We start from the raw sequence: 24,680 nt of genomic DNA on the forward strand, positions 1-24,680 counted from the left end.
TACAGAATTACTTAGTTAACTAAGCAAGTGAATCTTTGAGATGGTGCGGCTGCACTGAATTAATAATGAAGAGTAGATTTGACTAATGTGCACTCAGTGTATTTGAACAGTACTTCACTTCCAACTTCGCTAAATATGGCTAAAAATGTAAAATTAATTATTTAAAACCATCGAAGGAATCCAACCTTCCCCCAATTTTACCCCGAATTACAAAGTTAAAAAAAATTGCAGTTAGTTGTGGCCCTAATGGAAAGCAGGTGCACGATACTCTGTTAAGCAGACTAATTGGAGGTGATGAGCTTTGCGTTGCAGAAGGATCATTAGTGAGGGTGGGATTCTGCACTCCTCCAGCGCGTGGGCCCTGAGCCACTCACACATTTAAAGTATGATTCAGTTCACAGAAATGTTGTTTATCACCAGCTCTTCAGGAAAATACTGTTATGCAAGCTCAAGTCCCTGCATACAGGAACCTTTTGGATTGCAAGGGACGTTTAAAAGGACTTGCTTTGTAGGTTTCCTGGTAGCTGGTAAATATCTCTACAATTTAAAAATAAAGCTAATTGATGTCCGTGATTAGTGTCTGTTATTTAAATGTGGAATGGCACCTTTTGAATGGTTCCTCGGATTGCTGTAGTAACAGCCGCCTGAGCTAACGTCGTCCAGCTCACGTTTGAGGTGCTTTACAAGCATTGTGTCCTTAAATCTCAGCTGCTCTGTGAAGGTGAGAAACTGAGGCAGAGAGAGGCGCAGTGGCTTGCCTGAGGTCACTCAGCTTGTGAAATGTCAGAGCTGGATTTTAATGCAGGGTCTTCGGGCGTTGTTGCCACCTTGCCTGCGGGTCCTCATCCGTCCAGGGCACAGCTGGGTGCTAAGTGAATGTGTGAACCAAGGCTCACGGCCTGGAGGAAGAAGGAAGGAAGGACTCACTTGCAAAGGCCGAGGCATGCCCTTTCTAAAGCCTTTTTGTTCTTGAAAATGCTAAAGAGAAAATTTTTCAGATAAGGTTGTTTCTGAAAGGGGGTGGGCGAACATTCTCAAAGTCGTGGGGTTTCAGGTCTGAATGTCTCTAGAAGGTTTATTGACAAGACCTTGTGATAGCTTTCTCAAACTGAGATACAGAGGAAACAATGTCAAGCATTTTAGAAGAAGGCCTTCTAAAAATTTTACGTATCTGCATTTACAGATCCTGTCACCGCAGCCTGGCCTGGGACACAGGCCACCGCTCTGTTGAGAAAGTCCTCTGGGACCCACCCCCCAGACTAACTGTCTGTTCCTGCTCCGGGGACACCAGTGAGCTATTTGAGGGGTCCTGTCCCTCCTGGGAGTCGTGGGGAACAGGCCCCGCTCCCCCCCCGCCCTCAGGACCCCAGCATCAGCCTCCGGGTTTGTGCTGGGCCCTCCTGAGAAAACTGGATTTCAGACATCAGCTCCTGGAAGTAGGTTAGATCACCTGGGCCTCGGGGGAATTTCCCTCATCGTATCTGGTGCTTTGTCCAGCTTCTGAGACCAAGAGGCGCAGAGGGGTGGTTTTTCTGTCTGGGCAGCTGCAGGCTGGACCAAACATGGGGAGCATAGCAGTGGTACAGCGCCCCCTCTCCAGCACGGGGGCCTGGGCCCGCTGGTCCTGGCGCTGCCCGCCCTAATCTGTCCTTGCCCCCTGCAAGCATCTGGTGGTCACCGGGAGCATGGGAGTGTTGGCGGGAAGACGCAGCAGGTGGAGGAAACGCCCCCCTCCCTGAGCCAGGCGGCAGCGCCACCGTTGGCCACCGTGTTCTTGCCAGTTGTCAGGACAGTGCACCTGGGCAGGTGAAACAGCTTATTTCACTACAATAAAGACACGGATTGATTTGTTTTTTGAAGACAGGAAAATGGCAGTGGGTGTCAGTGCACGCTGTCCTTTTTATGCAGCTGTTTTTGTTTTTTTTTTTTTTTAAAGAACGAACTCTCCAGCTTTCTTTAACTTCTCATTATCTGGGTCCCCCGGCTGCCCCCTGGAGGCTGGCCCAAGCCACCCAGCCTGGGCTGCGAGCCCACGCGCCCCTCTCTCCCCGGCAGCGGCACATCGGCGGTTCATCGCGGTGCTCGGTGCTGCTGAGCTGACCTACTTTTCCTGTTTGCCCACAGCAGGCTAAGCCTGTTTAGCGCTGTCCAGAGGGGCTGGGCAGAGCAAGGAGCTTTCCGAGTCGTACAGATGGCAGTCTTCTGGGCAAACGTGGTTTAATCTGTTTGCCCTGTTTTCCATTAGTCTAAAAGGTTAGGGCCCAGCACCCAAGGTGACGCGGGGACAGGGTCCAAGTGCAGGGCATCCTGTGTCCCAGTTCAGCCCGTCTCCTGGAGATCCTGCGGCATGGTCACTGACTGCTGGGAACCAAGGCTTCTCTCCAAACTTTAAAAACAGATTTCTAAATGGAAGCTCTTCGGCCCCAGATCTCCTTACTGGGAACCTCCACTGGGCCCCAGGAACCTCTGCTGGCTAAGATGCAGAGAACCGAGGGAACTACCTGCTAGTGTGTGTGTGTGTGTGTGTGTGTGTGTGTGTGTGTGTGTGTGTGTGGCGGGGGCTGGGTGGCACGGGGGTGACCGGTGAAGGCCAAGGCCCCGCATAAACAAGCAGAGGTGAGGACAGCAGAGGTGGGGGCGGGAGTAGGGGTGCTTCCCTGACCCTGGATGGGACCAGGGCTGGAGGGATGAAGAGGATGGTGTTGCCAGTGTAGATGTCAGGGAACAGGGATGGAGGAGGGGGCAGTGTGACTGGGGGTGGCAGCCGGTCACCCAGGGCTGAGCCTGGATGCCGTGCTCTGGCACGTGGAGTGTGTCCTCTGAGCCGAGGGGAGTGTGCACGACTAGGTGTGCATACCCCCCCAACACATAACACACACTTACCGCTTTTATTCCTTGCTGAAATCTTGCTGCGTTGCTGCTTGTGGGCGTAGGATAGTGTCTGTTAGAGTCGTTCAGGGAAAAAACTCGTGGGATCAGATCGGCATGATTAAATAAGCTGCCATATGAGAAAGCCAGAAGCTAGTGCTTTATCTTTCTCTCGAACTCCTCCTATTTGTGCGTAGCAGAATGCCTTGTGAAAGGTGTCCTGGGCCTGCCCTTCCCGACGGCAAAGCCTGACTGAACAGTCCTCACCGTGGGGCTTGGGTCCGAAACTGTCCTGGACATCCTGAAGCCACCACCCCCCAGGGAGAGTTGGGCCAGAGGGCGTTTCCCGGGGTCACTTCATGGGACATGTAGGAGACGAGAGATGGCAGTCTTTGTTTTAAAAAAGAAAAAATAGACTTCTCCTACTTTCTCTCGCAGTTTCTTCAGTGTTATCAGGCCAGACGGGAGGAGAGAGATCTTCTAAACTACCTTGCATTTACAACATGAATATCTGAATGTACAAAATGGGGAAACTGGAGGTCTCTAGTCCTGCCAGGGCAAAACCCAAGTGGCCTTCAAATGGTGTGAAAGGTGGGCCTTTTTGGACATGCTGACAACTCTCCACCCGCTTGATGAACAAGCCTGTCTCGGGCAGTGATTCCCTCACTGTCGGCTGAGGTCTTCCTGCTGGAAGTGCTTGGAGCCTCTTCTCTCAGGTGGGCTGGGGGCTTCTTGGGCTGTGTGTGTGTAGGGCAGGCCTTCCTTCAGACTCCGCGTGTGCACGGGGCTGTGTGTTTCTGGAGGGGAAAATGGAAGGCAGGTATCCAACAAGGGAGGGAAGGACCCGCGTCTATGTTGGAAATCACCCTCCCTCCAAAGCTGGTGGGGCATCCAGAAATGGGACTATTTCTGCAGAACGTTCCTGCCTTACATCTTATGAAGGCAGCTGTTCACTGGCCGGGGCACCCCTTTTCCTTCTGCCCTCGCCTAGTCAGGGGCTGCTTTCCGTGGGTGGGCTGGACCTCTCCTCGGCGCCCCCTCGCCAGGCCCCTGGTGGCATCCGGGACTATGGCTCAGTCTGTGCACTGCGTGCCCGCAGAGGCACCCGTGGGGTGAGGCACCCACGAGAGGAGGGGTGACTTTTAGCAGGCAGAGCAACGCTGCCCAAGGCACGAGGCCACCCTCTGCTCCGACAGGTCTGGGTGTCAGTCGTCAAGGCCCGTTTCCCGACCATGGGCATCAGATACAACCAGACTCATGTCAGGGTCTTGCAGCGTGAAGAGGGCTCCCGTGGCCTCTTACAAGCCCCTGGCCTTGGCAGGAGCTCCCTGGCTTTTCACAGAGAGCAGACTGCATTCCCCACTAACACTGTAAAGAAAAGAAAAATCTTTCAACCAGAGGAGAGGGAAGACGACCCAAAATAAGGCCGTTTGTACCAGCGAGGTGTGTGACATTAGGTGTGCAGCTCTGAAGGTCGTGGCCTGCTCTCCCCGCAGTCAGGCTTCCGACTGCTGTGCTGTGAAAAAGGTGGCGATTCACCTTTCTTGCTCACCATCCCCTGCTAAGTGCTTTACAGGGGTGAGCTGCCCTCCTGGGTCCCACTTGGATGAGGGAATGTGGGCATCACCCCGAGTTTGCAGTGAGGTAGTCCTTCCCGAGCCTCTGTCCGGGCCGCCACGCTCAGTGAAGGGCAGGAGGCCGAGGATAGTCAAACCTAGATCCTGTCAGCTCCCAGATTAATTTTGTTGCCTCCCACAGTTAGCAGTTCGCAGGAGACAGCCCACATTTTTATTAAACGTTATTTGAAGCTCTGCTGTGAAACCCCAAATTTCGCGGCCTGGGTGTCCAACACAGGCCTGACCTCTTATTTCAAGGCCATCTTTTCCTTTGGCTCTCCTTGCAGACTTGAGCACAAGGAGGATGCGTGTTCCCGGGCCGGAAGCAGCACGAGCACCAACGGTTACGTGGAGGGGAGATGCTGGCGGGAGTGGGGTTTGATGGATTCATTTCAGCTTGTCGGTGGCAGCTGACAAGCGGTTCCCAACAAAGGCTTTCACTGACTCAGCTCTGAGCATGACTCATAAATCTCCTCTTCCCCTCTTGCTGATTTTTACGGGCATCTATTGTCCACACCCTGACCACACACTGTCCCCCATCGAATTCTCTAGTTGACTCAGGTTTTTGCTGTGGAGCCTGAACTCTTTATAAAGGGGCCCTCCGAAAGGTATCCGAAGTGATTGGAACATAAGATCCAAAGGCTGCAAGAATAATGTGTCCTGCGAGAATCACCCTAACATCCAAATAGCGAGATGATTTTTATTTTGGAAGTTCTTTGCTGACCAAACGATGTCACTGTAAATTCATTTAATAACAAAGTTTCTAACTTTCCCTATCCACTCCTCCATCGCTCTGTCACTGTTTCCCTGAATCATCAGGCCCTTGTAAGGGGGACTTGTGATCACAACCGGCAGATAAAGCCTCAGTGTGGACCGTGGAGAAGCTTATGGTATCATTCTCGTGTGTTCATGGAAGCTCGCTGAGGTGGGGGTCTCATCTCGGTGACTTCTGGGAACCGGGCCCAGTGAGGCCCCCCGCAAGGCTCTGGAGGCACGGCTGCGTGGGGGACTTGCTGGAGTGGACGGGGGAAGAATGGACCTGGCCCCCTTGCATTTCCCAAGTCGACGCCTGTGCCAGAGTGTGGCGAGCATTTCTCGGTTGGAGGGGAATTGGGACTGCAGGAGCGGGCGGCGCTCAGATTTTCACTGCCCGTTTCCTTTAGAAAAGCTATTTTTTCCCCCAGCAAATGAATCATTGCAACCAAAACAACATTCCCTGGAGAGGAAGAATTAAAATGTGGAAGTTATTTCCTAGCCTCTCCCAAAGGACAAAGGGAGACAAGTGAGCAAGGCAGTTCATCAGTGACTAGTTTTCAAAGCCTTTCTCTTTCTTAAATATAATGGGGAAAATTGTTACCAAGTTCGCACGTAGAAGATAAAGATGTTAATCCGGAACGACGTGAGTTCCCCTCACCAGGGGCTGACTGGGAGGACAGAGGCACACTCATTATTGACAATAAATAAACCCCAGTGGATGGGGGGAGGCATGTGTCTGGTATTGCCCCTCTTGATTTCAACACATTCTTGCTTTTAATATTTTTTTCTTTTTAATGAACTAAATGCACCAGGTTTGGTCAGTACGGTGGGGAGGAGTATTAGCTAACTTGGCTCCTATAATTCAAACCATTTCTCAGCCGATGTGAAAACGTCATGATTTCATTTTGTAAAAACAATGGCCTTACAACACAACAGGCTTATAATGGTCATTTGGAAGAAAATTCAAAGATGATATGGAATGACCCTCTGGGCCTATTCTGGCTGTACAAGAAGTTAAGTAAAAGACCCTGAAGAGGAAGGCTGAGCTGTGATTCTAGTGATTCTATCTGGCCCCCAGCCTGTTTTTGTAAATAAAGTTTTATTGGAACACAACCACACCCATTCATTTACATATTGTCTACGGCTGCTTTGGGACTACAACAGCAGAGTGGGCTAGTTGCAGCAGAGACTCTATGGGCTGCATCTAAAATATTTATAGGTAGCCCTTTACAGAAAAGCATTGCCAACCCTTGCTTTGGCAGAATAACATACTCCCTGTGTACATTGCACGTAGACTTCTCTGGAGATCCAGGAATGAGCTGCCAGTCCCAAGAGGGTCCCTGTTGCCTGAATGATTCCTTAGTCTCCCATCTCACTCCTGACACCCCATGGGACCCAGGGCAGATGTGCCATGAGAAAGCAGTCACACTGCCATTTGCTGGCCCCCGTTCACCAAGGGCCGGAGTTCCAATCCGTTGTATAGTAGTAGGTGGCTGTGAGAAAGAAGGTTCCAGACCCTTAGGGTAGAAATTTCACCTAGGTTATGAAAATGTCACTTGTAGACCTCACTTTTGTTCTTCAGTTCAATTAAGGTCAATAGCTATTTCTTGAGGATATCCTCAGTCATTCTTTGTTTATTCCATTCCCTTCTCTCCCTCCCAGCCTGCCAATGACCTAAGTCTCTGTTGAGTTACTGCTGGACACCTTGGGTAGGTCCACTGCTCCAGACAGTGTGTGGGCATATCTGTCTATCTTTCTGCCGTGCCCACACACACACACACACACACACACACACACATACACACTTTTCAACACTGGTAGACACGAAAAATAATCCCACTCTCAAAGATATTTTATAGGCTTAAGGACCAGTTTCTACTGCTGTCTGTTTAACTCGTTATCATTACTGATACAGTGATCAATAGCAGCTAGAAATTTTTGAGGATTTATATGTGCCCAGGGCCTGTGCTGGGGCTTTTTCACCGATCCTCTTATTTTCTTCTTGTCACCACGCAATGAAGGAGGCCCTACTGTATCCCCACATCACCGGTGAGGCACTAGGGCTGGCAGCATACCTCCTTGGCCAAGGTCACACAGAGCGACTGAAGGGCAGAAGCAGGGTTTCAGCTTGGGCCTGGAGACCCCAGGCCACCACGGCCTTTCCTCTTCCCACAGGTGGATGCTAGCCCCGGGAGCTCAGAGACCCAGCATGTCCCACTAGCTCTGCCTCCTCCAGCAGCAGGGGGCGGGGGGACTTCCCGAGCCCAGCCGGTGCTCACAGGCCTTGCTTGCTTAGAATCTGCAGCTGGGCTGCTTCCTGGGCCTGGCCCAAGGTGCTTGACCCACCCCGTCCTGCTTGGCGGTCTCCACCACCCTGCTTGCGGGCAGCCACACGTGGTCTCTGGAGGCGGGGCAGGAGCACCAGCACTTGGCTGGTGACATACGCTTCCCACCCATGCAGTCCTTCCTTTCTCCGGTCAGGAGCGCCTCTCGGAAACGTTAGGTCTGTGTGCTCCACTCACCTGCAGTGACCTTCCTGCTGTGCGGAAAGTGTGTTTATTGAAATTTAAGGCTGGTAAGAAGAAAGGATGAGCCTGGAGTCACCTGCCTTAGCAGGGGCTCAGGCCCCCAGTGGGAATGTAACGGTTAGGACAGTTATGGGAGGCGGGCGTGGGGTGGACAGGACTCACCCTGAGGCCCGGCTGCAGGCATCCCTCTGGCCCTCTATTGCACCCCTGCACGCGGACATACTTCTCATTGACGGCTCACACCATCTCTGCCTGGTGGGTGTCAGCCTCACTTTAGGAACGAGGGAAACAGAAACTCAGGAAGTTTAAGGGACTTGCTCAAGGTCAGAGGGTAAGTGGGTTGGAACTGAAATTTAAATCAGCCTGACTCTGAAGTCAGAAGCCCACGCATGTGCAGCAGGCTGTGGGTGAAGTGCCTGAGTCCGTTCTAAGAAGACACAGCCCAGGGTGGGCTCTGCCTGCAGGTCACCCAGCCGTTCTGGGTGGTGCTTTCTGATTTGTAAGGGGAGGTAACCAGAGCCAGCCCATTCTACCCATAGAACTGGATGGAGATGAAATGAGATGATAGCTTTCCAGAATTTCGCCCTCACTGAGGGTTGGTCAGGGAGCCATTGGAGCCTCCTGAAGAGTCCGCATGGCTGTTACCTTTAGTTAACAGCTCCTACACACGGCAGTTTTTGTTTTAATTTTTAGTCATCAGGACATAGTCGTAACGTTAAATGTACTCGTGAGTACTGTTACTCTGGGTTAACCACGATCATTGAGAGATCTGTGGGAGTCGGTGTTAGGCAATCACACCCGAATTCAGATAGGGTTTGGCTCTGGCTCTGACCTTCCCTTCCTCCTCTCTGCCTGTCTGTCCCTCCCTTCCTTCTCTCCTTCTTTCCTCAGATCCTTACTGAGCACTCGGTATTGGTTAGGAGCAGGGCTGGACATCGTGGCGTGTGTCTCATGGCATTATGTCTCGTCCTTGCCATCAAAGAAGCTGACCTGATTGATTTCGAGTGTCTGCTGTGGGCCAGGCTGGCGCTGGGTACTTTCACATATACAAACTTAATTCTTTCTAGAACTGCAGCTGTCCTCTCAGGGAGCTGTCTCCCACCTCTCTGATCAGAACCTCCAGTGCCTTCCCATTCCCTCAGAGCAAAAGCCAAACTTTGTCCAGTCTGCCTGGTATGTATGCCCATGGCTCACTTCCCTCAGGTCACAGCTCAAACGTGGTTTTATTAGTGAGGCCTTATGTGACTCCCTAAAACACCAGAGCAAGACTCCAGCCCACGACAGCACTCCCTACCCCCACCCCCACATCGAGTCTCCTTTAGTTTTCTCCACAGAAGTTACCAGCAGTTGACAGTGTTTACTTGCTTGTGGCTCGCCCCCACTCCCCTCTACCTGCCCTCCACCCTCTAGGAGCCACGAGAGCAGGGGCTTTGCAGGTTGCCTGGCGCTCAGGGACTGCTTAGTGCTTCAGTGAATACACTCCGTTACCTCTTCGCAGAGAGAAGCCGTGTGCAGGGATCAGAGGCCTCAAGATGGTTAAGCTTCAGTTTTTCCCAAATTAGATTCTACACAGTCTCAACTCAACACAATCCCAATCAAGGTTGCAGCAGGCATTTTTATAGAAATTGACAATGTAAATTCCAAAATTTGCAAGGAAATGCAAAGACCTAGAATAGCCAAGAATCTTAAATAAGAAGCACAGAATTGGAAAGCTCACACCGCATTGCTACCAAGAATCCCTATAAAGCCAGAGGAGCTAAGATCTCGTAGAACTGGCTTGAAGATAGACAAATGCAAGATGCCACAGAGTGGGAAGCAGAATAAGTTTCCCTAAAGAGCAGGTTAGCTGTCTTCAAATGATGTACTCAGTGTGTTTCCAGGTGAAGTGCCTCTAAGTTGAAAGCAACGGGTCCAATTGTCAGTCTGACCAAAGTTCAATGATTATGTATCAAAATCTAAGAACAGAGAAGATAGTATGTTCATTGTACTTTTTTGAGATCCGTAATTGGATCTACCACTTTAAATTTAGCAGTTCTTCATCTGGAAAAGGGGTATCTGAAAGTTGAAGGAAAATATCGCATATACTATGTGTAAAGTCGCTAACGTGCAGTTTAAAGATAAGTTTAGCACTACCTCAGCCAGGAGCTTAAGGCCAATGTCACGGTGATAGATGCTGTTAATTCCCTTGATATGCTGCAGTAAGAATGGCACTTTACCACTGTGGGCTTCCTCCTAAAAAACCATAGGCCCAGTCTGACTGTGAGAAAAACATCAGACAAACCCCAGTTGAGGGACGTTCTGCAAATACTCCCCCAAATTGTCAAGGTCATCCAAAACAAGGAGAATGTGAGAAACTATTACATCTATGGGTTGCCTAAGGGGATACGGTGAGTGAGTGTAATGTGGTGTCCTAGATGAGATCTCGGGACAGGAAAAGGGCATTAGGTAACAACTAAGAAAAGATTAATAAAGTATGGACTTTATTTAGTAATGGTGTGTCAGTGGCAGTTCATTAATTGTGACAAATGTACCATACTAATGTAGGGTGTCGATAATAAGGGATTCTGGATGCAGGGTATGTACGAACTCTTTGTAATGCCTTTGCATTTTCTGTAAAGGCCAAATAGTTCTAAAAAATTAAATTAAAAAAAAAAATCCTGTGTGTCTGCATGCTACCGAAATCCTGTAGATAGATGGACCCGAACAGAGATTCTGTAAATATACATAAACGATCGCAAGAGACATTTGACAAAAATGCCAATGCAATTCAATAGGGAAAGAAATGTTTTTTAAATAAATGATCCTGAAGTAACTGAATGTCCAGATCGGAGGGGGGGGGGGAGATGATCCCTGACCACTATTTTATACCTCACATAAAATTTAATTTGCAATGGACTATAGATCTTATTGTAAAAGCTAAAATGATAAAGCTTCTAGAAGAAAACAGGATAATGCTTCATGACATTGAGGTGGCAAAGATTTCTGAGGACACAAAAATCACTGACCATGAAATTAAAAATTTATGAACTGGACTTTATCAAATTTAAAAGATACCATGAAGAAAGTGAAAAGGCCAGCCACAGACTAGGAGAAAGTGTTCAGAAATTGATCTCTAGCTCCAGCAAAGTCCTCCATGCAGAAGAGAGAAATTCTACAAATCAGTACAAGGAAGGCAAACAGCCCAATTTTTAAGAAGAAAGAAAGAGAAGAAAGAAAAAATAGGCAAAATAATTTGATCAGACCGCTCATAAAAGAAGCTATCTCCGTGGTCGATAAGCATATTAAAGATACTCAGCATCACCAATCATAAGGAAAATGCAAATTCAAATCCCAATGAGATCCCACAACACACCAACTAGAATGACCAGAAGAAACCAATACCAAGTGTTGGCAAGAATGTGGAACCTCTGGAACTCTCATGTGCTCCTGGTACAAATGTAAAGTGTACAGTCACTTTGGAAAACAGTTGGCAGTTTTTAGTACCCTAAGCGTACGGCTACCCTATGATACAGCAATCACACTCCTAGGTATAAACACCCAAGAGAATGAGCAGTTACTTCCACCAAAAGACTTGAGAATAACTTACACTGGTGCTGTTAATTTTGACCCCTAGGGAAGGTGGTGTCTGCCAACCTTCTCCACTTATAAAGTTACCATTCTCCTTTGTAATTAATAAATATATCAAGGGAGATACTTTAAGCTATGCAGATATCCTGAGTCTTCTCAAACTTCTGCATATTCATCTCAGCATCCATCAGTGGAGCTGGCCTGCAACAATTAGTGCTATGGGGTACTCGTGGTGATTTTCTGTTTCCTATATTCTTTCAACATATATGAATTGAACTTCTTCTGTAAGGGAGATCTGCCCCCCCCCCCACCAATGGCGCTTTATTTATTTGTTTAATTATTTGTATCAGTAGGGACTCATGAATAGTTTCTTCTGTGGGTTACAATCTATCATTACTGATTTTATGGCTTAAATAGTTCCAAGGATCTTCTCTGCCGGGCTCTCTTTTCCTCAGCCTCTCATCATTATCATGTTATTATTTCTTGAGTGTTTAGTTCCTAGATGCAAATGCCTATCCTTCAAATTTGGGGAAATGTGAAAGGTTTTAAAAGACTCCAGATAGTTTGTGTTCCAGAAAATCCAAGAAACCAAGAACAGGAAGAAGCTCTCAGAAATGAACATTACTGGCGTGCTGGGCATCCTTCCTGTTCCCCTTCATGCTTCTCCACCCTTCCCTCTGCACCCGGGGTTCCCCCACACCGCTGACATCATGGGCTCCCTGCCTCAGCCTTCTGGGTGGTGTAGCCAATAGGAGACACCAGCGGGAGATGAGGCAGGCGGAGAGTGAGGTGAGGTATTTATTCCCTTGACTCTCCTCTTAATGAAAAGGTTTCTTCAGGCTGGATGCACCAGTCCACCAAATGCCCCCTCCCCTGTATGACACACTCCTTCCAGGTCTGGGAACTGTTTCGCTCTGGTCCCTTCACCCTCGGAGGTGTTAACAGCTCGTCTGATACCAACCCTATGTAACCGCACCATCCCTCTAGGTTCCCCTAGACCCCACCTACACCACTGTAATGAAGCCCGTTTCCTGTAGGGATTTTGACCAATAGATCTCATAAATGTCTAACGCACTTAGCACGTGTGGTTGTCCTGAGTAAAGCTTCTGTAGCTTCCCTCCATTGTTCACTCTGGGGGTTAATCACATCAACAGTAATTTTCTCAGCCCCAGACAGAATCTTCTCTGCCTTCACTTAAGCTCCATTTTCTCTTCCCTGGCTTTGTGTGGTCCTAAAAAAGATCACTGCTCAAAATCCTTAATTTGCAAAAATTGCAAACTATGCAGTTGAGTAGTTGACTTAAACTCTCTTAAGCTTAACTCAAACTTCTCTGCTGTTCTTTTAACCAGGCCTCGCAGAAAAGATTTTCTTCCCCTTGACCCCCCTCTTGTGCCTCTGGGTCCCATCTAGCTCCTCCACATCATGAAATAAGAGGATGGCTCAAGGGGCGCCTGGGTGGCACAGCGGTTAAGCGTCTGCCTTCGGCTCAGGGCGTGATCCTGGCGTTGTGGGATCGAGCCCCACATCAGGCTCCTCCACTATGAGCCTGCTTCTTCCTCTCCCACTCCCCCTGCTTGTGTTCCCTCTCTCGCTGGCTATCTCTCTCTCTGTCGAGTAAATAAATAAAAAATCTTTAAAAAAAAAAAAAAAGGATGGCTCAAAAATACAAGGGGGGTGGGGGTGTAGCCATGTTCATAGCGGCACTGCTCATGATAATCAAAAGTTGGAAGCTGCTCGGTGTGCGTGGATGGTTGACCAGATAATTAAAAGGTGGTATAAACATGTAGTGGAATATTATTCAGCCTTAAAAAGGAAGAAAACCACCATACACACCATAATGTGATAAACCTTAAGGATGTTACACTAAGATTGAAATGAGCTTGCCACAAACGGACAAATACTGTATGACTCCATGTACAGGAGGGACGTTGAGAAGTCAGATGCTAGAGACAGAAAGTAGAGTGGTGGCTGCAGGGCCTGGGGGAAAGGGAATGGGGAGTTAGTGATTGATGGACACAGAGTTGCCATTTTGCAAGAAGAAAGGAGTTCTGGAGATGGTAGTGATGGTTGCACAACAGTGCGAATGCACTTAACCCCCTGAACTATGCGCTGGAAAGTGACACATTTTATGTAATGTGTATTTCACCACAGTCTTTTTAGTATTAAAAAAAAAAAAAAAAACCAACCATGGAGGGGCCCCTGGGTGGCTCAGTGGGTTAAGCCTCTGCCTTTGGCTGGGGTCATGATCTCAGGTTCCTGGAATTGGGCTCCCTGCTCAGCAGGAGGTCTGCCTCTCCCTCTCCCTCTGACCATCCCCCACTACTCACGCTTGCTCACTCTCTCTCTCTCTTTCAAATAAATAAAATCTTAAAGACAAAACCATGGGGAGGGCCTGGGAGACAATAGGCTCAGTGGGTGTGGAGCTCCCGCGGCAGGTGCTTCCGGGAACCTGGCTTACGTGCCGTCTCTTCACACAGGTGCAGTTGAGCAGAATAGCGTAGACAGCGTCAAGTAACAAGAATCAGGCAAGGAAACGGGAGCGCTAAGGAAGAAGAGAAAGTAGGTGTAGGTCATCAAGGCTTCATGGATTCAGGAAGTGTTTAAGGACCAAAAATACAAAACAGAGAAGATGTGGTTGATAAAGAACAGCTATTAGTCACTTGTAAGTTTTCATTTATGACTAAGCAACCCCAGTCATCCCAGTAATCCCAGGATTCCGGAACCTCAGCACGAAGCCCACATTCCCCCCCAATGACCACGGTCTTTCCGGGGGCACCTGGTGAAGGGCTTGGCTTGGCTGGGTCCTCACTCATGCCCTGGACACATCTGAAGCCAGCACTTTCCTGGGAGTACAGACCTGGGGTAGTGCCTCACTAAATAACTTGACATCACATTTTTCGTGTCTTAAAACTTTGAACAGATTCCATCTGGAAAACATTAAGCACATGCCTGCTTGCAGATGTGGTAACCCCATTTTAATTATGATACAAGCCTCAACTGCCGAATGGTGTGTCTCTCAAATCTATCACTAAAACATGGCTGCCGTTGACTGAATGGGGCATGTGTGTAAACAGACTGAGTGTCAGCATGGGGAGCTGCAGATGTTTCCCTCCTCGTCCAGCTCACACCGTCCCTGTGCACGTATCAGAGCCAAATCACAAAACCAGATTATCTTAGACAAAGGTTCATTTGCCTCATTAAGACACATCTACAACAAGAAGTTTCGAGAGGGTTAGTGCATCTGCAGAGTGCTGGGTTTGGAGTTCTGACTTCAGACCCTCTGAGAACAGAAGCATGTGGGCAATGGTGACTCAGCTCTTCCGGAGTCCCCACCCTTATCCCAGTCACTCTGCCCACTCGGCCACCACAGCCTTCACCTCCCGTTCCCCCTGCAGGCTCTGGCCTCACGGACACCCTGAGAGCGTTTCTGCTCAGAGGGCTGGCTGGAGGGGGCGCACCCCAGACAGGCGGGACTCTGGAAAGAATGTGAATGAAATAAGGGGTCCGGGCCATGGCTCTGAGGCGCGGAGACTCACCGGCCTGTGTGTGGCCGAGGAACCCGGATCTGTGGGGCTAAAGACACCCAGCCAGCCGCCGGGAGAGAGCAGGCTCTGGGCGGTGAGGTAGTCTCTGATGACTTCGGGCTGCAAGAACATTCCTGGATTGTTACTTAATTTCTTGCATCTGTGTGCCTTGACTGTCCAGGGAAGTATAAATGCCTTAAAGGAAGGACTGTGGATTGTAGTATTTTAGGGCCCTGTTTTTTCCTGGCTGCTTGTAAGAGGTATTTGTGTGTTTGCATGAACAGATATATAAATGGGGTCTGTGCTTTACAATGTCCTGGGCACCTTGCAAGTTTAAGGTCTGAGATACACAGATACTTCATTGAGCTGGGTCTATACAGCAGTTGTCAAAGTGTGATCTGGGGACCCCTGGGGTGTCTGGAAGGTCAAAACAACTTTCCTAATACTAACACATTATTTTGCTTTTTTACTCTCGTGATGTACAGTGACTGTTTCTGGAAGCTCCTTGACTTCTGATTACTGCATGGCTCTGACACCTAATGGAACGAGTGCTTGCGTATTTAAGATTTCTCAGTTTGAACCCACTTACACGAGAGCTCTGCAGTGTCCTCAGTAATTGTTGAGAACGTAAAGGGGTTTTGCTGGAACGAAAAAGCTTGAGAACCTCTGGACTTAGGCTTGTGGGTTAGATAAGAACAAAACGATGACAGCCAGACAGAACTGTAAGAAAGGTCTAGAAGCAGAACTATAATCATCTGTTCTTTTTTTCAGGAAAAACTGCATAGAAAATCTAATGGATGAAGATGAGAAAGACAGGGCAAAGAGGTAAGAGGCGCGGCTTTCCTGCCTCGGCGCGTTCTGTGTGGTCTGCCAGGCTCCAGCATGCTTGTCCTTGCTCACCATGGGTGAGAACACCAGCAAGACAGGCCGCTGGGGGATGTGCTCTTGGTAGCCACCGTCCTTGAAATACTGCAGCGCTCCACCAAAGAAAAATGAAATGTAGACCAGCTCCCTCGCTTTTGTTCCTTATCCTGAAGTTCCTCATTGTCTGGGACTTGCCAAGTGGTTTTCTTTTTCACATGTTTGTGTATTAACCCTGGTGACCTCGGTCTCCTTTCGGAGGCCACTGGTTACCGCTTTTCCAGCACAGACACTGCTTCGTAAGGCGGCCCGGCCTGAGCCAGGTACACCTGGGTCCAAGTCCCGGCCCCACAGTGGGAGCTGCCTGGCTTTGGACAATAAATCATCTTTCCCACACACTGAGCACATAGCAATAATCATCCTCGTGCACTAAGCGCTTCCATATACCCTGCCTCAGTTTCCTCATCTGTACTTGGAGATCCCATACCTTGTGCGGTTGAGGGGTTGGCCAGAAATACTAGCTTGGTAGCTGGTGTATCAGAGCTGTTATAACCCTATCCTTGCTTATTCCTTCACTGGGCATTTATTGAATACCTACTGTGTGTGGAATCATGGAGTTGATAGTTTGAACGTAAAGAGCCGTCGAATGTTCTCAACATTATATAATTCTGCCCCAGGGGCAGTTACTGTGCTAGGCTTCGGGGAAATAAAGGTGATGTGAGGAGGACACAGGTGAATGGAGGTGGTTGGTAGGTAACTACAGACTGCAGGTGACAGGCCCCGCATAGAGTGTACTCTCCGGGAAAAGCCTCCGCTCAGGCCCGAGGACGAGCCTTCTTCTCCAGTCTCATCTCTTTCTGCTCCCGCCATTGTGTGTGTGTGTGTGTGTGTGTGTGTGTGTGTGTGTGTGTGTGTGTGGCGGGTCCCCGAGTCCTCTGTGACAGGCTCTCAGACAGCTGCAGAGCTGAAGGGTTTGCCCGCTTCCCTTCACAGAACCTATTGCCTCATTGTCACTTGTAGAATCCTCCACTTGCAAACGGTGGAGCCTCAGAGGTCCCCCAGTTCGGTGTCTGCCTTCCGTGCCACCTGCTGGGGGGGAAGGGTGGCAGGCATGAGAACAGCAAATCCCCAGGCACGCCAGACCTGCCCGCCGTGAATCTGCAGGGCACCGGGGAGTCTGCACTGCTTGTCAATTCCCCAAGTATTTCCTTAAAGAAGAATCCGGGAGCAGGGGAGATGGCCGCAGGTATGGGTGACACAGGTGGGCCAGCGAGGATTGTTGAAACTGGAAAGTCAGCACTGGCAGTTCATCATACACCTCTTCCTTTCCATGTTTGGAAATTTTCTCAGGGCACCTGGGTGGTGCAGTCGGTTGAGCGTCTGACTCTTGGTTTTGGCTCAGGTCATGATCTCAGGGTCCTGGGAAAAAGCCCCATGTGGGGCTCTGCGCTTAGTGCAGAATCTGCTTGAAGTTCTCTCTCCCTCTCCCTCTGCCCCCCCCCCCACTCATGCTCTCTCTCTCTCTCTAAAATAAAATCTTGGGGCGCCTGGGTGGCACAGCGGTTAAGCGTCTGCCTTCGGCTCAGGGCGTGATCCCGGCATTATGGGATCGAGCCCCACATCAGGCTCCTCCGCTATGAGCCTGCTTCTTCCTCTCCCACTCCCCCTGCTTGTGTTCCCTCTCTCGCTGGCTGTCTCTATCTCTGTCGAATAAATAAATAAAATCTTTAAAAAAATAAAATAAAATAAAATCTTTTTTTAAAAAAAGGAAAATAAAATGTTCTCTAATAAAAATCTAAACAGACAACCATTCAAATAACACCTCGTTTAATCTGAAGCAGCATGCCCTTCCCTTGGCATTGGGACACAGGGCTCCCCACAGCGGTGCTTCTCAGACCTTCCGCCACAACCTCCAAGGGTGGCAAACTCCGTGTGTCCCAAGTAACAAGTGGATGAACAGACTAGTCCAGACCAGATGACAATGGAATCCTCCTGCCCTCTCTCATGGGCAGGCTGGCTTCTGGTTCTTTCCTCTGGGTGTTTGGCCTCTCGGTCTCCTCGCAGGTCTCTGTGGAGTGGGTGAAGAGGCGGACGGTGGCCCTGTCCCAGCTCGTGAATTCCAGCAGACCCTCCCCTCTCTCAGCTACCACTTTCTCAGCTGCAACACCAGGCAGTGATTTCTGCCCTGCCCTGCTCCAGGGTGATTTTGGGCATCAGCCACAGAATACACAAAGAAGCTCTCGTGTATGTGCACGTGTGCACGCGTGTTAATTGTCACTTGTATGTGAAAATGCAGGACACTTTAATACATTGATGGTGTACTCTCGTTAGCGTCACGAAAAGGTCAGCAGTGGTGGCCGGCCATCGTGGACTGCTTCCTGGGTGCCCTGACCCTGTGATGCTAAGGGCTTTTCTATGCATTCTCTCATGTCATCTCAACATTCCTTTGAGGTATGTTTCACTGTTATTCCCATTCTACGGATGAGGAAGCTAAGGCTCCGTAACTTGTCAAACATCATGAAGCTCAAACCCGTGGCAGAAGTGGAAGTGAAATACAGGCTTCCTAACCTCAGACTCTGTCCTTACTCCCCCGGCCACAAGCACATCCCTTCATGAAGGGACCAGCTCAGTCTCTCTGGCAAGTCCCAACTGAGCGCTGTGTTGAGGCTTAACTTTGGAGTCACTGGGAGTTTGCTTCTGCCGTCCTCATCTTCCTGTCACCTCCCGGCCCCCCAGCCCCAGCCCAGCCTCTACTGCACTGCTTACCTTGAAATCCTGAGCAGATGAAATGTTACCATCCTCAGGGGTCACCAGACAGAGACAGTCCAATAAAACCACAGCTGAAAGTTCTTAGAAATAAATCAGGTCGTATGCACTGTCTTGCCACTCATTCCCCCCGCCCCGTTTGCTTTGAGCTGTGGGCGCCCACACCCCCACGCTGCCTGTTTGGGAGCCTCCGGGGTGCACACATCTGGGGTAGTGACGCTGCTGGCCAGCCCTCACCCCCTCTTGACCTCAGAGGGGGAAACAGGTCTAGAACGTCTGGTAATACCCAGATCCGTTTGCCAGAACACCAGCAATAATGCAGTATCCCTCTTAACACTTGGGAAAAACCAGGACAAAAGCACCACAATCCTAAGATGATATCCGTTTCGAAGCCTCTAGTTCTAGCAGGTTTCATAACAGCATGAGAGGCCCTTCCCCTAATGCCACCTGGAGGCCTGATAGGAATAGTATTCACTCACATGATTTTTATTTATTTATTTTTTTTGGATGAGATTGGAAATGCTCAGCTTCAGCTCAAAACCCTCATTGTCTCAAGAAAGCACGCGCAATGTTGGGCAAGGTTTCCAAAGCGTTAGGGACTTCCTGGTTTGTTCGGATCGTTTGATCAAGTATTCTGAACCCGGACACAGTTCCACTCTCGGCTGCGAATTCCCGTGTAAATCCGGTGAGTGCTGAGTGGCCGTTGTGTGTCAGAACTGTTTGCTGTTTTCTTGAGGGAAAATGCAGAAACACAGGCCTTGAATTCAAAAAGGAAACAGTTTGATGGAGAGACCTTTGGAATCCCCGGTTAACGAGGTTCCCAGTGGACTGTTTTGTGGTCCAGTCATACACCTGCGTTTCTAATTCTGGTGTGACGTAGTTTTGTGGTGTGGTGTGTGTGTGTGTGTGTGGTCATCCAGGAAGTGCACAGCTTAGAATGAGACAGGCCTGCCTTTGACTCCTGACACTTTTACTTTGTGTCCTCAGACGAGCGACGACACGTCTCTTAGCTGCAGTTTCTTCCTCCGTAAAGGGGGGCGCCCATAGTAGAGACCGCTTGGTAGGGTTCCGGCGGGGATCAAACGCAGCTGCGTGTGAGCCGCTGACACACTGCAGAGGACACGGGGCTCGTAAGGAACGCTGAGGTGTCGGAGCCCTCGCCGTGGGCCTGCAGCGTTTTGCGGGCGCGAGCTCTGCGATCCTCACAGCAACCCTGCAGCCTCGGTGGTTATTAGCCCCATTTTACAGCCGAGAAAGCCGAGGCGTGGGATCACACAGCCAGGCAGGGGCGGGCGGGGATTCAAATTCAGGCATTATTCCCAGTCTGGGCTCCTAACAACCTCCCATGACAGTCCCAATGGAAGCCTTTGGTTGACCACGTGCCCAAGGGGGGGCCAGTTTCTATAACTTTGCAGTATTGTAAAGTGCAGCTTTACTCCATTTCTTGAGAGAACGGAACACTAAGAAGAAACTCATTCCTGGTGGCCTCTTCCTTCTGTCCCATATTAAGTGAGTCGTTCGTCCGCGTTCATTGCAGGGACATTATCTCCTACCGGCTGGGAAGTTTTGGTTCCATAACGGTGTGCATTTTTGTTGCGAGAGGGAAGACGGGTAGTGAGATTAGAGCCGTTGCTGCCTTTTATTAATAAGAACGAAGAGTGTCGGTCAAAAGGAGCCAGTTCTCGAGGTTCTCTTTAGAGTGGACACCGGCTTGCACGCACAAGCTAAAGTCGGAAAGGGGGAGTTCCAGCACCACCGCCGAGAAGCCCATACGCGTACCCGTGCAGAAGCACGCATTGCAGAAGGAAAAGCCTTAGCCATCAGGAGGCTGCTCATTTCTCCTGGTTCCCCCAGGGGTAGGGTATCAATGTGGACCAATGACTGAGTCCATTCAGTTACCCTCCCGTCAATATTTGTTAACTAAGTAATGTCCTAAGCAAGTGGGAGGAAAAAAAGGAGGATACGTAGCATTAACCTGGCCTCAGAGGGCTTAGGGCAAGTTACAGAGCATTCTGGAAAACAGGCATAAAGGAAACATATCCTGCAGGGTCTGTGATGATCAGAATTCATAAACTCTATTTCTCAGCCAAGGGCTCTTTCATGGAGAGGAATATGGTTAAGAGGAGGAGACTGACCTCGTTTTATTGTTTCATTTCTCTGGATGTGAATTCTGTGGGTCTGAAAGGAAACGCTGGTCCGATCCATGAAGGTCAGAGCCCACTTGGAGGACTCCCCCTCCACGCACGCTCGCTGAAGCCCCTGAGTGCAGGCTCAGTGCAGAGTGAAAAGCCTGGCCCTGTTCACGATATGTCGATGTTTCCAGCTGGAGTCGATAGCGCTAATTTTGCTGTGATTTTCCTTCATAGGCTCTTGATTGGGAGTTATGCACTTCATCGTAAGCCCCGACACGGGGGGGAAATGGCAGTAAAAAATGTTTGAGACTTCCTTTCTGTTTGTTTTATTTGGTGATTAAGGCAGCAGCCGGCATCGCAAGAACATAGAGGTATCAGGACACACGATTCATTTATATTACCCTGTAATTTCCAGATGAGTGATCCTGTATTCCAAACAAAGGGAAAAAGTAGAACCGTGCTCGCAGGCAGAATGCTAATTCTTACTGTGGCCCAGTAAACAGCAGCATGGAAAAGGGGCCTCCCTCTATTCGGGGCTCTTGGCTTCTACCGTGGTGGGGTACTTTGGTCGGCTAAGAAGAGTTGTCAGAAAGAGAATTGTGTGCCTGGTAGGCTTAGAAACTTGGGAAAGTCCTAGCCCAGGGACACCCGGAACCTCTCTGGGAGCATCTGAGGCAAAGAGGAACTCACTAAAAGCCCTTTCAATAACTTCCATAAATTTGAAGTTGAAAAAGAGTGTTCCAAAGTCCACCATTTTGAAAATGCTTCTTTTCTGCAGGAAAAGCTAAATATTCCTTTGAGAATTTCAGTGACAAGTTGCTAAGGCTTGTGCTCCTGTGAAATTCTCCGTGTGTGACCATTAAATAAGAATCACTGGAAAATTAGGCCAGCTTCCCATTTGGGCCTCGACATTTTCTGATAAGTCCGGTTAAGAGTAAAGATGTCCCTGTTACAGCTCAGGAGAAAAGAATAGTACCAGCTGAGCTCAGTCATCCTTCGCCAAGTCCCTGCAGTAGAAAACACTCCAGAATTCTCCGTGAGGCGAGGCAGCCCTAGCCTGACCCCTCTAGTGCCACATGGGGTGACTTCTCTCTCCACACACCCAGGTGGCATTCTGTCCTTGAACCGAGCTCCTGAGCTCAGTGGTGTCCCCAGCCCCCACCGTCTGGGGGTGCAGGACACTGCCTGGCTTTGGGACATGAGGAGGTGTGCACCCGTCCCGAGGACCCAGGCCTGAGAACAGGAGGGGACTGCGCTGACCTTAAATGGACTTTGCTTTATGCCAGAATTTCCCAGAATGGGAAACACTAATCTGAGGAAATGCCCCCCAAAACAAGTTTGGGCCCTGCTGTTTACTTTTTCTCCCTTTTGAAGAGTTTCAGGGCTCCTTAGCACATTGAAAGTGCTAAGACGGCAATTAGCAAATAACCCAAAATCTGTTCCATTTTATGGAACTGTGAATTTTAAAAATTATCTGGAAAAACCCCAAAATTAGTAACAACAAAATAATAACCTTCTCTGGCCATAGTCCTTTTTTTTTCCTACATAATTCTTCATGATTTTCCATGGAAGACCCTTTGTCCAGTACTGTCTCATATCAACTTTATTCCCATCATTTTTGCACGTTTTCATACATATGAAAAAACACCAAAACAACATTTGAAAAATACTGAAATGTTTAAAGAAGTCAATAAAGTTCATTTATAATCATCACAGAGAGCCGCTGCTAATATTTTGACATATTGCCCGTCTCGTTTTTCTACAATGCCCACCAAATTGTAAGAGGAATCCTCTTATAAAGTCTTTGTTTGTGTGGTTTCTCAGACCCTCGTTGATTCTTCGTGGAAGTTAACCTTTCGGGGGTAGGACTGGCTTACTGAGAAGGAGATGTAAAATTTACGTCATGCCTGTGAACATTGCCTCGTCATAGTCGCCTCCCCGGATGTTGGCAGTGAGCACCTACTTGCTCTATTTCAATTCCACAAGAACCTGTGATTCCTTCCTCAACCACTCCCTCCGTTTCTGGTTCCCCAAAGCCTTTTGTGGAGACTTCAAGAGAAGCCTAAGACCCAGTCCTGATAAGCATTCTCAGACAGGTTCATTTTGCTCGGTTTATAATTCTCCACTTTGAGAGGCCTAGTCTGCGTGCTGATCGGTTTCCGTCTCATCCTATAACGTGGAACTAGTTAGCCCAGTTTCAATATGCCAGAATTCCTGGTCTAGAAGGAATCTCGGGCATCACTGAGCCTTTGCCTTAGGCATTAACTCTCCTGCGTATCTGCGGCTGTATAACAAACGTCTCCAAAATGTATAGGATTAAAGTGACAGCATTCATTTGCCCGTGGACCTTCAGCTTGGTTGGGCCTAGCAGGGAGTGCTTGTCCCTGTTCCCTGTGGTCTCAGCTAGAGCAGCTCAAAGATGGTGGGTTGGAGGGGCGCCTGGGTGGCTCAGTCAGTTGAGCGTCCACTCTTGGTTTCTCTGGAGTTGTGATCTCATGGGTCATGGGATCGAGCCTGCCTCGGGCTTTGCACTCAGCCAGAAGTCTGCTTGCGATTCTCCCCTTCCTCGACATGCATGCACGCACGTGCTCGCACTCTCTCTCTCTTTCTCTCTAAGATAAATAAATGGATCTTAAAAAAAAAAAAAAAAAAGATGGTGGGCTGGAACCACCTGACGACATGCTCACTCCCACGGCTAGTGGTTGATGTAGGCTATCAGCGGGGACTGTGGCTTCCCACATGGAGGTGTGGCGGCTCCCTCACAGCCCGTGACTGGGTTCCAGGGCAAGCATTCATGGGTAAGAGAGCCAGAGGGGAGCTGCGTGTCCTCTTCCTACCTGGCCTTGGAAGTCAAGCAATTCCCTTGTGCTGTATTCTATTCCCTAGACGCGAGTCACTGAGGCCAGCCAGCCCATGCTCAAGGGGGGGGATTAGAACTCATCTTTTGATGGGGGGAGTTTCAGAAAATTTTTAATTCTCTGGTTTGAAATCACCATCCCAAAGTCCTCACTATTTTATAAGAGGAAGCTGAGCCCTGTGGAGGTGGGAGTGCCTTGCCCACTCTCTCCTGGCATAGAGGGCAGAATCAGGACGAGAGCTCACATCTTCTGGGGATTTGTCTAATGCTCCTTCAGCTAAGCTGTACCATCCTGATTCTCTGCTACCCCAACCACTCTTCAACTTCCAGTGGTGCCCGTACGCGTGAAAGTAATATGCCTCGTAAAATGCCTCTCGCCCGTCCCCATGGAGCCTCTCTGTAGGCAGAAGTTACTCTACATGGAACTGCATACTTACAGACCTATCGTTATACCTATTACTCAAAAACCCAGCTGCTCTTGGCAGCAAGGGCAGCCCACTAGGGCTTCTATCACCAGTTCCGGCCACTGCCTTCCAACTTTAGTGGGTAGCATTTGATTTTTTCAGCTTTTACTCCATTTGGCCAACTATGTGTGATTCGGAGAGCATCTATTTTTTCTCATCAGCATGTTCTAGCTACTCAGTTAACAAAACTAGACTTGTTGGGGCCAATTTAAAGATGGCCACCTTGGGATTAAACATCAGGAAGAGATCCTAGTGTGGAAGTGTGTCAGGTGTTATGGAGAGTGTCTCACTGGATGCTGGAGAGGCTTCAGCAACCTGTCTGCTCATGAAGTAGATTAAAAGGAAGAGTCCGCTCGTGATGATAGTAATTTTTTCCTCTTTTCACTGACTTTCTCTTTATTCTTGATCTAGTTCACAGGTCAGGAGTTCTGATACAATGATTTCTCATTTCTTCCCTTTAGGGAGACCCAGGATTTGGGGTGACATATAAAACGCACCTGCACCACTGTCAGGTGTGCTTGTGGATTTAGAGAGGGCCGAGGACACAAACCTACAGGAGAATGTTTGCATTCACCTGCCTGCTCAAACTCCCCCTTCCTGCCATGGGGCCTCTCCTAGGAGGATAGGACATGAGCTGCTTCCTCCCTGGTCTGTGCCATGCTCTCCTTAGAAGGACTCGCTCCCCATCCCAGCTATAGCTGTCCCTCTTGAATAGTTGAGTGTAAAGCCCTGTCTTGCACA

General features: G+C 49.2%; 1 protein-coding gene across 6 annotated transcripts in view; it reads left to right on the forward strand.

Annotated features, from left to right (window-relative positions):
* Positions 1-24,680, forward strand: part of NPAS2 (neuronal PAS domain protein 2) — a 154,527-nt gene that overhangs the window by 55,951 nt on the left and 73,896 nt on the right. For 5 of the 6 annotated variants that reach the window (XM_040623585.1, XM_040623583.1, XM_040623586.1 and 2 more), the window contains one exon: positions 15,631-15,684. In XM_040623585.1, coding sequence (XP_040479519.1) covers positions 15,653-15,684 — 32 coding nt within the window. In that variant the 5' untranslated portion in view covers positions 15,631-15,652. Of the gene's footprint in view, positions 1-13,661; positions 14,954-15,630; positions 15,685-24,680 lie in introns of those variants that run through there. The other variant, XM_040623584.1, reaches the window with a different exon arrangement.

Source organism: Ursus maritimus, unplaced genomic scaffold (assembly GCF_017311325.1).
Source record: "Ursus maritimus isolate PB19 unplaced genomic scaffold, ASM1731132v1 scaffold_6, whole genome shotgun sequence".
In the NCBI taxonomy this organism is placed as follows: Eukaryota; Metazoa; Chordata; class Mammalia; order Carnivora; family Ursidae; genus Ursus; species Ursus maritimus.